This window comes from Macaca thibetana, chromosome 14 (genome assembly GCF_024542745.1).
Source record: "Macaca thibetana thibetana isolate TM-01 chromosome 14, ASM2454274v1, whole genome shotgun sequence".
Classification (NCBI taxonomy): Eukaryota; Metazoa; Chordata; class Mammalia; order Primates; family Cercopithecidae; genus Macaca; species Macaca thibetana.
In genome coordinates, this window is record NC_065591.1 from 15,083,605 (window position 1) to 15,098,910 (window position 15,306).

The 15,306-nt window shown below is 36.8% G+C and overlaps 3 protein-coding genes across 4 annotated transcripts in view; all 3 read left to right on the forward strand.

Moving 5' to 3' along the window:
* Positions 1–15,306, forward strand: part of MED19 (mediator complex subunit 19) — a 751,866-nt gene that overhangs the window by 247,253 nt on the left and 489,307 nt on the right. The window lies entirely within an intron of this gene.
* LOC126936120 (olfactory receptor 10Q1) overlaps positions 1–15,306 on the forward strand; it is a 129,329-nt gene that overhangs the window by 92,637 nt on the left and 21,386 nt on the right. The window lies entirely within an intron of this gene.
* On the forward strand, positions 5,095–6,569 carry LOC126936133 (olfactory receptor 10W1). The gene has a single exon (XM_050758583.1). It carries the CDS (start codon positions 5,476–5,478, stop codon positions 6,418–6,420), a length of 945 nt encoding a protein of 314 aa, XP_050614540.1. The 5' UTR covers positions 5,095–5,475; the 3' UTR covers positions 6,421–6,569.

Sequence of the window (15,306 nt, forward strand, 5' to 3'; positions counted from 1 at the left end):
GTTTTGTGTGGTCTTTCTTCTGTGTTTTGTTTCATTTCACAATAAAAAGCTATAAAAATTTTTTAAAAAGCAACTGAGGGTAATGTGGCTAGATGAAGTTTGATGTAGAGGAAAAAATATACCTCATGATCAGGCAAACTTCATCTCAGCTACTTGCTACATCTATTCTTGGACAACAGGAATAACAATAACTTTGTAGACTTATTACCAGGATTAAATGATATAGTGTTTACATGTGATACCAATAATAGCTCTTTCTTAGTGTTGTTGTGCAAATGAAATTACTTAATATGTGCAAAGTGTGTGAAATTTAGTAAGTGCAATATTAGACTTAGCTTTTATGATTATTATTATACCGCTTGGCACATAGCAAATAGTTAACACATTTTGCTTCCTACCCCTCCCATTCCCTCTTTCCTCCATTTATTGGCACCAAACATACCTCAGGAGTCTCTGAACCTCTCAGATATTCCAGCCCTGATTTGCTGTTGGGATCTGACCATCCTCCCCACAGACACACACACACACACACACACACACACACACACACACACACACACACACACACACACACGCCAAAGAGCTACCTCAGTCACAGTCACTCTAAACCTCTTCAGAATTGCCTGTGAATAAGTGGGCACTTGAATACACATGTTCACACACAAACATGTAAATATATGTTATAAAAGTATAAATATTTTTACACATGACCAACCAACATTTTTTCAAAGGAATTAAACTAGTTTGCTAAGATCCATGGGAATGTCTCTGCTCAAAGAAAATTAACAAAGAAGGATGTCATGGAAAAGGTGAAACATGTGATAAGTGTGAATTGAGGCACAATTAATAACACTGTGCTCTCTTTTACGCATAGCAGAAAGATAAAAATAAAATAAAGTCTCAGTTCTCTGGGGCAATAATAATTTGGGAATTAGGCTGAACCTAGGTACAACAGACGTGGTAGGAATAGACCTGAAACAGAAGGCTCAAATGACCTTGATTAGGGAACTTGGTGTTTTTCAGGAAATTATTTTGGGTACTGAGAGTGTTACTAAGTGGTTGAATACTAGTCTTTACTTTGACAAGCATACTCTAGACCCTCCATGTGACAGGGGATCCTAAGTGGAGAGACAGTTTTAGTTTGGCTTAATTATCTGGTAACAGGAGAGAAGGTCAACAATCACTAAGCTACCTTCTTCTGGGAGATGGAACTTATGAGACAAGACCCTAGATTACAAAGCAATTGACTTGCTCCATGGCTTCTGTTTGGGAAGTTACATAAGGCTCAGTCCCACTGGGCAGCCTCTCCAGGCTCATGACCCTCCCTTCTTGATCTACCAGAGCAGTCAGACATCACTGCTAGGTCCTCTCTTTTACGAATATCTCAGAAGAGGCTGGCTCAGTGTCTCTCTCTCCCTTTCCAAGTTTAAGGTAAGAGAATGTCTTGCCTTCTTCAAGATTTGCAGTGTTCCAGCACCAACTGTCATTGAGCTAGAAAAGTAAAATAGTGGCTTTACAAATAAAGACTCCAATATTTCAGAACTAGTTCAGCCTATAACTTACAGTGTTTTCTCTGAAATTCACTGGGAAGCCCAATTTTTCTGGTTAGAATGATAATAACTAATCTCAGTCAAAGAAATGTTGAGGGATTGAATAAATATAAATTCTATAAGGTTTAAGGGTTAATAAAAACCTTTTATTCATATGGTACCTCATTTAATCTTCTGCTGTAAAGCAGATATTATTATCATACCCTTAAAAGATACAACAAAAGCAGGGAAGAATTAACATTTATTATGCAACTAAATAGGTTTCATACATTAAACTAAGTGTTCTGTAAATCACAGAACACTTTTTGTGATTTCATCACAACTCCATTATGTAAGTATTATTATTTGCATCTTTTAAACATGAGGAAACAGAAATTAATGTGAGATGATCTTCCAGGGGATTATGCTATTAATAGTACACTGAGAATCTAGCTCAGGTTTGTTGAATGACAAATCCACTAAACCCCTTTTTTGCACAATACTTACTAGACATTTGTAGAGCTGTTCTAGTCTAGAGTATCCAGATTTCCAGAACGAACAAAAATAATGTATCTCAGGTCATTCTTGTCAACTTGAGGAAGGCTATCTGGAGAGGTAAGAAGGAAGGTGGGAGAATGATGTGAAGTTTGACCTGGATACACTGAAATCTGGGGGGAGGTTTCTGGGGATGATGAAGTGTTCTTGCGTCTGTCCTATGCAACATATTTAGTGACAACTTGGAAAGGCAAGTTGATGGATGTGTTGATACAATAATTTTCACTGTCTTGGAACCATGAACTCCACTATTTTATCTGTCTAGATCTATTTAATGTAACCATTCCTGTGATCTGTCACAAGCTGCACAATTTTTTAAAAGATATTTTAAATGAGAACATTTCCAGAGCTTAAATTGTGAGACACATCAAAACCATGTCATATGAGAAATAGCAAAAGGAAATTAGGAAGAAAAGAAAAAACAGGGCTACAGGATAACAGTGCTTTAGCATCTGGTGTTTTGAGTAGAAATGGCCATATTGGGCCAGGTGTGGTGGCTCACGCCTGTAATCCCACCACTTTGGGAGGCTGAGGCGGGTGGATCACCTGAGGTCAGGAGTTGAAGACCAGCCTGGCCAACACGGTGAAAGCCCGTCTCTACTGAAAAATACAAAAAAAATTAGCTGGGCCTGGTGATGGGAACCTATAATCCCAGCTACTTGGAAGGCTGAAGCAGGAAAATCGCTTGAACTCAGGAGGCAGAGGTTGCAGTGAGCCGAGATTGTGCCATTGAACTGCAGCCTGGGCAACAAGAGTGAAACTCCGTCAAAAAAAGAAAAAGAAAGAAAGAGAGAAAGAAAGAGAAAGAGAGAGAGAGAGAAAGGAAGGAAGGAAGGAAAGAAGAGAGAAAGAAAAGAGAGAAAGAAAAGAGAGAGAGAGAGAAAGGAAGGAAGGAAGGAAGGAAAGAAAGAAGAGAGAGAAAGAAAAGAGAGAGAGAGAAAGAAAGAGTCATATTGTGTAGAACAAAAGGAACATTTAGAAGGTGCACAGAGGCAGGTCTCAGTTTGTTACAGAAATGACTTTCAGAGAGTCCAGTCTTTCCACAGCAGAGCAAGCAAACCAGGAGATAATGGGATTCCCTGGGCTTTGAACATGACCCAATGTCTACACACTGTATTGGAAATTCAAGTATCTAATAGGGGATCAAACTGGCCATTTTCCAGGTCCCTTCTTGCACTTAGAATTTATGACTTATAATAGCTCTGATGTAAATATTTTAAATATTTTATTATAGGTGGAGTATTGAGATTATAAATATTATAGAGAGCAGTATTCAGATGATAACTATATGACATGATGGATATGCTGATTAGCCTGATTTGATCCTTCCACAATGTGTATATGTATCAAAGCATCACATTGTACAATTATTGTCAATTGAAAACAAAATATAACTTTTTGAAAAGATGATATAAGTGTAATAGACTACAATAAAATTCTCAGAAGTTATCATTGTGACACAGATTTCAAAGTGTCTCTCTATAATAATATAGACGGTAGACTAGCCTTAGATGTATGCCTGTTGTAGACTTCCATATGCTATATTCTTGAATGACAGAATTTTTCCCATAGCGCAGCCCAAATCTTAGATATGAAGTTGTTTTATATAAGGGCTCCTAAACAAGTGATTTGATTATGAATAATCTTAAATCTTTCACTGCACTGCAAAGTGAAAGTAGAAAATGAAGAAAATGTATAAATAACATTTTCAAGCTGTATTATCCATTCAACATATAATTATTGAGTGTCTAATATTTGTACAACATTAGGCTTGCTTATATGGGATGATCAAAATGTAAATAAAGCAAAATGGCTGCCCTTGAATTTATAAATAATAATGATGATTATCTTTTATTAGGTTGCCATTACTATGGATAGTTCATTGTGATATCTTACATTACTATTGCATTTAAACTTACAGCAATTCTTTTGTCTAAGTATAATAATTATTCCCATTTTTCAAATACAGAAATTGGGGCTCAGAGAAACTATATATTACCTAACATCATGAAGCCAGGAGCTAGAATTATTCAAACCACATCACTTCCCTTCACTGCTGATTTCACATTGATACACTGCCCCTCCTCCACATGATATAGTATAATGTGCAATACGCTAAGTGGCGTTAGAACCATTCAAAGTATTATTGAAGTTCAGCTCAGGAAAAGAGACCAACTGAAATAGATACCGCTTGTTAGCTGTTGGAAAAACAGCAGAGAGCCATTTCTGCCCTAGGTGCTCTTATTATTTGTAGCTGCCTACTCATATTTTTCCCCCACGCTTGTGACATTGAGGTGGGTTTGTGTGAATAATTTTTACTGTAAGTGGTGCTTCTGGGTAGAGATTTCTCTTCAAATCTCATATTCAATAACAGGAAATATTAAAATTTGGCACGTTGAAACAAGGTCACACATTACGTCTTTTCCACCTTATTTAATATGAGTTGGTCTGGGAAAAGAAGTGGAATGAATGCCCTTTGCAAATTATGTCTGTTTATTAAAAGGGTTTTGTGGAAATATATGGCTTCTCCCAGATTTCACATTAGCTTTGAGAAATATGAAAAAGAGACAGGCTTAGACTTTCATAATCATGCCCAAATTCACAGGAAGGCGTCTTAGATTTCCAACAGCTTGGGATCACATGTTTTCTCATACCTCCACCCGAGCCAGGAAGAAACATATGATAAAACACCTTGTTTCCTTCAAGCCTCATACTTCTCCTGATCAGATAAGGATAGAAAAACCAATAGTAGAGAGGGCTTTGTTTTCCAAGGTATATCCCTCACACTGTCATACTCAGGCCTCTGTTAGCCCTTTGCTCCATGGGTAATTTTTTTCTTTCTTCATTTCCCATCATATCACTAGTTTTGAGAGTTACATTGACATATCACTTATTCAATACCCCAGGAGACACTGAGTGTAAATATTAGTTGGTGCAAAAGTAATTGCAGTTTTTGCCGTCAAAAGTAATGGCAAAACTGCAATTACTTTTGCACCGACCTCATAAATATATGAATGAATAAATGGCTTATCTCCCTACCTTAATGATTTCTAGTCCCAAGAATTCCTTGACACTTTGTGAATTTGCTGAAAGAATTGAATTTTCATTCCACTCCTTCTGAAAATAGCTCCACTTCCTCTGCCATTTTTCTTCAATAGTATCTTACATAGTTTGGCCCAACTCTTGGCAGGTAGAAATTGAGGTGTAGATATTAATGAGGAGAAACTTGGTAAAAGTGGGGAAAAGAAAAAGAACTAGTCTTGATCCTTCCAGTTTCTAACTCCAGTCCTGATTACATTAGATTCATGGCTCAGAGTGTAATTTAATTTATCTTCAGTCTGATTCTTCCCTCTTTACTTGTAACTCTCCACAGAGAAATACTGTTAGCTCAATGACCTGGGAAAATCACTCAGTGTTGATGGAATTTGTGTTCCTGGCCTATCCTTCCTGCCCAGAACTGCGTATTCTGTCCTTCATTGGGGTCAGCCTTGTTTATGGATTGATCATCACTGGGAACATCCTCGTTGTAGTGTCTATTCACACAGAAGCCCGTCTATGCACACCCATGTACTATTTCCTGGGCAGCCTTTCTGGGATTGAAATATGCTACACTGCAGTGGTGGTGCCCCATATCCTGGCCAACACCCTACAGTCAGAGAAGACCATCACCCTCCTGGGCTGTGCCACCCAGATGACTTTCTTCATTGCACTGGGCAGTGCTGATTGCTTCCTCTTGGCTGTCATGGCCTATGACCGCTATGTGGCCATTTGCCACCCCTTACAGTACCCTCTCCTCATGACATTGACTCTTTGTGTCCACTTGGTTGTGGCATCAGTCGTCAGTGGTCTGTTCTTGTCCTTACAACTGGTAGCCTTCATCTTCTCTCTGCCATTCTGCCAGACTCGGGACATTGAGCACTTCTTTTGTGATGTGCCACCAGTCATGCATCTTGTTTGTGCTCAGAGTCATATTCATGAGCAGTCAGTGCTGGTGGCAGCCATACTAGCCATTGCTGTGCCTTTCTTCCTCATCACCACCTCCTACACCTTCATAGTGGCTGCTGTGCTCAAGATCCGCTCGGCTGCTGGCCGCCACCGGGCCTTCTCCACCTGCTCTTCCCACCTCACTGTGGTGCTGCTACAGTATGGCTGTTGTGCCTTCATGTACCTGCGCCCCAGCTCCAGCTACCACCCCAAGCAAGATCAGTTCATCTCACTGGTGTACACATTGGGAACCCCACTGCTCAACCCACTCATCTATGCCCTGAGGAACAGTGAGATGAAAGGGGCCATAGGGAGAGTTCTTACCAGGAACTGCCTTTCCCAGAACAGCTAGGAAAGATGAGGAGACAACCTATCAGGCAAGTAGTTGGTTCTAGCCCACCAAATCTCTATGAAACTGAAATTTCTATTATTTGGTGTTAAAACTCATCTAAAAGATGGTATAAATTATATGGATACTGTTTAAGTGTGCCAAAGATTTTTAAATGTTTCTACAATTTGACTCAGTAATTTCTCTTCTCAAAAATGAGCATAAAGTGATATAAAGTGGCAAGTATAATACTTTGTCCAGTTACCAACTGCGAAGAGATAGCTCACTCAATAGATTTTAACCAAAATATATTTTAAAAAGATTATCTGTAGTGATTATGGGTAAGGAAACCAATAAAATGTGGAATGGAACTAACATGCTAGCATCTCAACCCTAGACTTAAAAGGTGTGCCATAGAAGAAGGATGCAACATTATCAGAGTCCAGTGACAGCTAGATCTAAGGAGATAAACCACTTGGTAGAAACTGTGGCGTCAGAAATAAAAAGAAACTATGGCCGAACTATGGCCATGCAAGGAAGAGACAGGGAGGTAAATACCCCAGAGTCTCTCTGCTCAAAATCTTCCATTTCTTGCCCTGTCTCCACTGGCCAAGCTCAACTGGCCGCAATTGGGGAGGGGAGACTGGCTGAATCAGTCCACAGAAGTCAGTCTCCTAGGGCACAGGGAAAGGCAGACAAAAACCTTGAGAACTAGTGTCAAACAGAGAACAATCAGAACAAAGGTTGTTTAACGTAGTATCATATATAAAAATGAAAATAGGCTGGGTGTGGTGGCTCATGCCTGTAATCCCAGCATTTTGGGAGGCTGAGGTGGGCAGATCATGAGGTTAAGAGTTTGAGACCAGCCCGGCCAACATGGTGAAACCCCATCTCTACTAAAAATGGAAAAATTAGCCTGGTGTGGTGGCACGTGCCTGTAATTGCAGCTACTCGGGAGGCTGAGGCAGGAGAACCACTTGAACCTGGGAGGTGGAGGTTGTTGTGAGCTGAGATCGTGTCATTGCACTCCAGCCTGGGTGATAGAGTGAGACTCCCTTGGTCTCAAAAAAAAAAGAAAAGAAAAGAAATTAACCTACTTTTCCTATAATAAGGTATTGGTTAAACAATTACTATATAAAAAGATATTATTTAACCTCAAATTTATATTTTCAAATACTAGTTGTTAGTAATAGATAACATTAAGTGCTTCCTGTGTGCCAGAAATATATATTCTATCAATCTTCAAAAAGCTCATTAAGACTATTATCTCTGTTTTTTATATAAATGGGAGAGTTCTCAGAAAACAGACCCAGACAGTGAAGCCAATACAATAGTTTCTACTTACCCACAGGTTTACTTTCCACAGTTGCAGTTACTCATGGTCAATGCAATATAAAAATATTAAATAGAAAATTCCAGAAATGAACAATTCATAAGTTTTAAATTGTTTCCTGTTCTAAGTGATGAAATCCCAAGCCATCCTGCTCTATCCTACCTGGGAATGAATCGTCCCTCCCTTTGTCCAGCGTATCCACACTGTATACACTACCCATCTGCTACTATATATTGTGTTCAGTACTATCCACAGCTTCAGGCATCTACTGTGGGGGTCGTGGACTGTATCCCCCTTGGACAAACCCAGACAATGTATCATCTTAATCATTATCATTAGGCTCTGTTGCTCCTCCCAAAACTGCAGGGAAGCTGTGTTGCTTGAGGCACCAAGTGAAAGGCAGGGGAACAGAAGGTGGTGTGGTCAGAGATGATGTCAAAAATAACAGAGTCAAGATCATAGGGATTTACAGGTCAAAGTAAGAACTTTGATTTTACTCTAAGTAAGATTCAAAGACACTGAAAGGATTTGAGCAGAGGAATAGCACTATGAGGCTTACATGTTAAATGAACCACTCTGCCTGCAAAGTAGAAAATATAGTATTTTAGAGGAATATTGAATCAGAATCTTTTTACACATCTATTGTAACAATCTAGGCAAGTATAGACAGCCTACCTTTCCTCAGGTTCCATATTGTGCATCCAACCAATCTCAAATTGAAATTTAAAAAAGAGAGATAACATACAAAATGAGAAAATATACTTGCAAACTTACACAAAAGTTACAACTGAACAAGCAGAACTCAAATATAAAATCGAAGGGAAAGTACTGGAGCCTAGCAGAGAACTCAGGGGAAGAAGCTGGAGCACAGAAAAAGATGGGAACCAGAGGCTGGCAAGAGATAAGCTAGGAACACCAAGGGAGGTAGTATTTCATTGAAAGGGTAGTTGGGAATGTTTTAGCTCCCCTTTCCTCTGCAGCAGACCACCAATATCTAAACTGTCAGAGAACTCTTCTGCCCTCATGAATTGGGGGAAACATTTGCAAATTATGCATCTGATAAAAGACTAATATCCAGAATCAACAAGGAACTGAAACAACTAAACAAGAAAACAAATAACACCATAAAACATAGGCAAAGGACATAAACAGACATTTTTCAAAAAACATATACAAATGACCAAGAAGCATATGAAAAAAAATGCTCAACATGATTAATCATCAGAGAATGCAATTTAAAACCACAATGAGATACTATCTTCAATTGGCCAGAATAGCTATTATTAAAAAGTCAAAAATAACATGTTGGTGAGGATGCAGAGAAAAGGGGACACTCATACACTGTTGGTGGGAATGTAAATTAGTTCAACCTATATGAAAAGCAGTTTGGAGATTTCTCAAAGAACAAAAAATAGATCTACCATTTGAACTAGCAGTTCCACTACTGTGTATATCCTCAAAGGAAAAGAAATCATTATATCAAAAAGACACTTGCACTTGTATGTCTATTGCAGCAGTGTTCACAATAGCAAAGATAGGGACTCAGTATAAGTGTCCATCCATGGGTGACTGGATAAAGAAAATATGGCATACGTATATCATGGAATACTACTCAATCATTAAAAAAATAAAATCATGTCTTTTGCACCAACATGGATGCAACTGGAGGCCATTGTCTTAAGTTGAATTACTCAGAAATAAAAAGTCAAATGCTGCATGTTCTCACTTGTAAGTGGAAGCTAAACGATGTGTACATATGGACATAGTCCATATAGAATGGAATAATAGACATTGGAGACTTAGAAAGGTGGGAGGGTGAGAAGAGAGTAAAGGATGAGAAATTACCTAAATGATCAACCATATATGACAGACCTATAGCTAGTATCATACTGAGTGAAAAAAACTCAAAGCTGTCCCTCTAAGATCTAGAATGAGGATGCCCACTTACACCACTGTTATTCAACATAGTACTAGAAGTCCTAGCTAGAGCACTCAGACAAGAGAATGATATAAAGGGATACAAACTGGAATGTAAGAAGTCAAATTATCTTTGTTTGCAGATGACATAATTTTATGTTTGGATAAAAACCTAAAAACTCCACAAGAAAACCATTAGAACTGATAAACAAATTCATTAAAGTTGCAGGATACAGAATCAACATATAAATATCAGTAACATTTCCATATGTCGACAGTGAACAATCTGAAAAAGAAATTTTAAAAGTAATCCCACTTACAATAGCCACAAATAAAATTAAATACCTAGGTATTAACTTATTGAAATAAGTGAAAGATTTCTATAATAAAAACTATGAAACACTGATAAAAAAAATGGACAAGGACAACAAAAAGTGGAAAAATATTCCATGTTCATGGATTGGAAGAATCAATATTATTAAAATGTTTATACTACCTAACGCAATCGACAGATTCAATGCAATCCCCATGAAAATACCAATAACATTCCCCACAGAAATAGAAAAAAAAAATTTTTTTTAATTATATGGAACCATAAAAGACCCAGAATAGCCAAAGCTTTTCTAAGCAAAAAACTGGAGTAATTACATTAGCTGAATTCAAATTATACTATACAGCTATAGTAACCAAAACAGCGTGGTACTGGCATAAAAACAGACACAGAGATCAATGGAACAAAATAGAGAACCCAGAAACAAATCTACACACCTACAGTGAACTCATTTTCAACAAAGGTGCCAAGAATATACACTGGGGAAAAGACAGACTCTTCAATAAATGGTGTTGGGACAACTAGACAGCCATATGCAGAAGAATGAAACTCTTAACTGTCAACACATTCAAAAATCAAATCAAAATGGATTAAAGACCTCATACTATGAAACTACTGCAAGAAAACATTGGGGAAATTCTTCAGGACATTGGTCTGGGAAAAATTTCTTAAGCAGTACCTCACAAGCAAAGGCACCCAAAGCAAAAATGGATAAATGGGATCACATCAAGTTAAAAAGCTTCTGCATGGCAAATAATACAGTCAACAAAGTGAAGAAACAACCCATAGACTGGAAGAAAATATTTGCGAACTACCCATCTGACAATGGATTAATAACCAGAATATATAAGAAGCTCAAACAACTCTATAGGGAAAAAAACCTAATAATCCAATTTTAAAAATGGGTAAAAGATTTGAATAGACATTTCTCAAAAGAAGACATACAAATGGCAAACATGCATATGAAAAGATGTTCAAATAATTCATCATCAGAAAAATGCAAATCAAAACAACGAGGTATCATCTCACCCCAGTTAAAATGACTTATATCCAAAAGACAGTCAGTAACAAATGCTGGTGAGGATGTGGAGAAAAGGGAACTCTAGTACACTGTTGGTGGGAAAGTAAACTAGTACAACCACCTATGGAGAACAGTTTGGAGTTTCCTCAAAAACTAAAAATTGAGCTACCACATGGTCCAGAAATCCAGAAATTTTCAACAAACGTGCCGAGAATATACACTGCGGAAAAGACAGACTCTTCAATAAATGGTGTTGGGACAACTAGACAGCCATATGCAGAAGAATGAAACCCTTAATTCAAGAGAAAGAAAATCAATGTATCAAAGAGATATCTGCACTCCTATGTTTATTGCAGGAGTGTTTATAATAGCTAAGATTTAGATGCAACCTAAGTGCCCATAAATGGATTAATGGATTAAAAAAATATGGTACATATACACAATAGGGTACTATTCAGCCACAAAAAAAGAATGAGATCCAGTCATTTCCAACCTGTATAGAACTGGAGATCATTATGTTAAGTGAAATAAGTCAGGCACAGGAATACAGACATTGCATGTTCTCACTTATGTGCTGGATCTAGAAACCAAAACAATTGACCTCACAGACGTCGAGAGGAGAAGGATGGTTACCAGAGGCTAGTAAGTATAGTGGGGGGTTGAGGTGGGGAGGTAGGATCATTAAGGGGTACAACAAAAAGTTAGAAACAATGAATAAGACCTACTGTTTGATAGTACAACAGGGTGTCCATAATCAATAATAACCTCATTGTACATTTTGAATAACTTATAAAGTGTGATTGGATTATTTACAACTCAAAGGATGAATGCTTGAGGAGATGGACACCCTATTCTCCAAGATGGGCTTATTTCACATTGCATGCCTGTTTCAAAATCTCAAGTACCCTATAGATATGTACACCTACCACGTACCCACAAAAAGTAATTTTGGAAGACACATGCTAATACCACACCATTTTATATAAGAGACCTAAGCATCAGCAGATATTGATATCTTCAGTGTTTAATGGAACTAATCCACCAGGCACACGGAGGGATGACTCTAATTATATTCTGGATGTATTTTGAAGGTAAATCGAGTACAATTTTATACAGACTATATATGGGGCATGAGTAAAACAGCAGAGTCAAGTGTAACTCTAAAACATTTTTTGATCTAAGAAAGTAGAATGAGATGTCACTTACTAAAATGAAAAATCATGTGAGAAAATCAAATATAGTGGAGAAATTTAAGAATTATGTTTTGGGTATGTTGCATTTGAAAAAACTTTTAAGTATTTAGCTCAAGAGTTCAGAAGAAAGGTTATAACTACCAACAAAATTTAGAAATCATTAGCATATAGATGGCATTTTAAATTCCCTCTCTTCATTTTTATCCTCTCAATATTCTTTGCTAGACTCTCATTATTGTTCTGACACCCAAATGTTGATATGCACCAGGGCTCAGTTCTTGATCCTTTTTTTCTTTGTCTTTACTAACACCTTAAAGTAACTTCATTTGGTACCATGGTTTGTAATATATTTAAAATGATTGAAAGGGCTTCATGTAGATTAATTAATCAAAAAATCAACAATGTTATTAGCTATGACCTCTGCCTTAGAATCACTGACCACAGCAGGCTTCATGCTACTGAGCTTGAAACAATTTGTCTTTGCAATTACTGTGGAACATGCTTGATTATGCATTTTGAACTTGCCATTACTAATTCTACTGAATGAAGCTAGAGTTTTATCAAGAGATTTAGAGAAAAGCAAAACACATCTAAATATAGGCTTTTTGTGCGCTTAACTGCCTTTACTTATATATGTACTCAGAACCAAATAATCCCTTCTGGTTAAGTAGTTAAGGTAGTTAAGTAGTAAAGGTAGTAATCACTCTTTGGAATGATCATTGCCATGAACATAAAGGGTAAGCTATACTCACACACATGGATTTTGGATATTTTGGGCCTTTATGGATAAATTCGATGTACTTATTTTGGCTTCAGTAGAGACCATTTTACATGCTATGGCCTCTGCCTGGAAACACCCTTCTCACCATCTGTGTGGCTTGTCATCTCTCAGATTATAGTCTAATATGGTCTCAGAGAGGTCTTCCTTGAACACCTTACTTAAAGTAGCATTATTTCCTGTCATAGCCATCACATCACTTTCTCATTCTTATTCCCCCAATGCTCTTACCTTATTCCACTTTTTATATTTAGTGATCACCGTCTAACATACTGTTAAATATTATTGCTATTATTATTTATTACTTATTGTCTGTCTTCCCCCTGTAAAACTGTAATCACAAGGAGGGCAAAATTTAGTTCTATCTTGTACACTGGTGTATCCCAAGCATTGAGGATAGGAACTTGACTTTTAGTCAAAATTCATTAAATATTTTTCCCATGTTGAATAAAGATTTATTATTGATGATGAACATGAGACTGAAAGACTAAACATGGCTAAAATTTAATGGCAGCAGTGAAGAAAAAGTACATAATTTTAAGTATATGAGGTCTGCATGGAGGCGAAAAGAAAAAGAAACAAAACAATAAAAAAAATCACGGTTAGGCTAGCAGTTGAAGATACAGCTACGATTACCAAAAAGAAAGTTTTAAAAATTAGGAAAGTATCATCAAAAGGAAAACTTGATCAAGAACCATAAATATGTAGGATACCAATAAATAAAGTCAAAGGTCAAAAATAATGATTGTGGAAAAATCCTTTATAAATGTTTTACATCTCAAGAAAAAGGTATGGTATAGAGTATTTTAGTTCTAGTGCTCACCATAAATTATTCTCAGAATGAAAAGCAACAGGTCAGCATTTAAATTCCAATACAAAGGTCTAACACCATCAAAGAAGGCCTGAAAAATTATAAGAGGTGAATGCCTTTTCAAATGCACAAGCATTAACATAAAAACACACAGGTTGTGAAAGCTCAAATGAATATGGTGGTGTCAAATAAGTATGACACCACCCAGAGAAAGCAACAAACTTCCAGCAATGGACCCAGAAGAACTGAGGATCTATGAAATAGTGTGACAGAGAATTTAAAATAATCCTCTAAATAAAGTTCAGAAAATCACAAGAAAATATGAATATGAAACTAAATAAAATTTGGAAAATAATTTAGAAAATAAGAGAAATTTGATTTAAAATATCAACAAGTTTAAAAATGGAGAATATTTTATGCTTATGGATAGAAAGAATCAACATCATTAAAATGGCCATATTGTCCAAAGCAATCTGTAGTTTCAATGCCATTCTTATTCAACTACCACTGACATTCTTTTCAGAACTAGGAAAACTATTTAAAAACATTCATGTTAAACAAAACAAAACAAAAAGCCTAAATAGGCAAGCAATCCTCAGCAAAAAGAACAAAGCTGGAGGCATCATACAACCAAACTTCAAACTGTACTACAAGGGCTGTAATAACCAAAGCAGCATGGTACTCATACAGAAACAGACACATACACCAATGGAACACAATAGAGAACACAGAAATAGGGCTGCACATGTATAACTATCTGATCTTTAGCAAACCTGACAAAAACAAGCATTGGGGAAGTATTTCCTTTTTAATAAATGGTGCTGGGATAACAGGCTAGCCATATGCAGAAGATTGAAACTGGACCTCTTCCTGACACCAAATACAAAATTTAACTCAAGATGTATTAATGAGTTAAATGTAAAACCTAAACTATAAAAATCCTGGAAGATGACCTAAGCAATACCATTCTGGATATAGAAACAGACTAAACAGTGTAAGAGTTCATGACAAAGATGTGAAAAGCAATTGCAACAAAAGTAAAAAAAAAAGAAAAAAATGACAAACGGGATCTAATTAAACTGAAGAGCTTCTGCACAGAAATAGAAACTATCAACAGAGTAAACAGACAAACTACAGAATAGGAGAAAATATTCACAAACTATGTGTCCAACAAAAATCTAATATCAAGCATCCATAAGGAAGTTAAATTTACAAGAAAAAAAATAACCCCATTAAAAAGTGAGCAAAGGACACGAACAAGCACTTTCCCAAAGAAGACACATGTGAGCAACAATCAAATGAAAAAAGCTCAACATCACTGATCACTAGAGAAATGCAAATCAAACTACAATGAGATACCATCTCACACCAGTCACAATGCCTGTTACTAAAAAGTCAAAAGATAACAGATGTTGGTGAGGTCATAGAGAAAAATGAATGCGTATACACTGTTAGTGAAAGTATAAGTTAGTTCAGCCATAGTGGAAGACAGCATGGTGATTCCTGAAAGACCCAAAGAGAGAAAT

What these genes read in the sequence shown, in the direction of transcription:
- LOC126936133 (XM_050758583.1), top strand. Translation starts at nt 5,476, where the DNA reads ATGACCTGGGAAAATCACTCAGTGTTGATGGAATTTGTGTTCCTGGCC.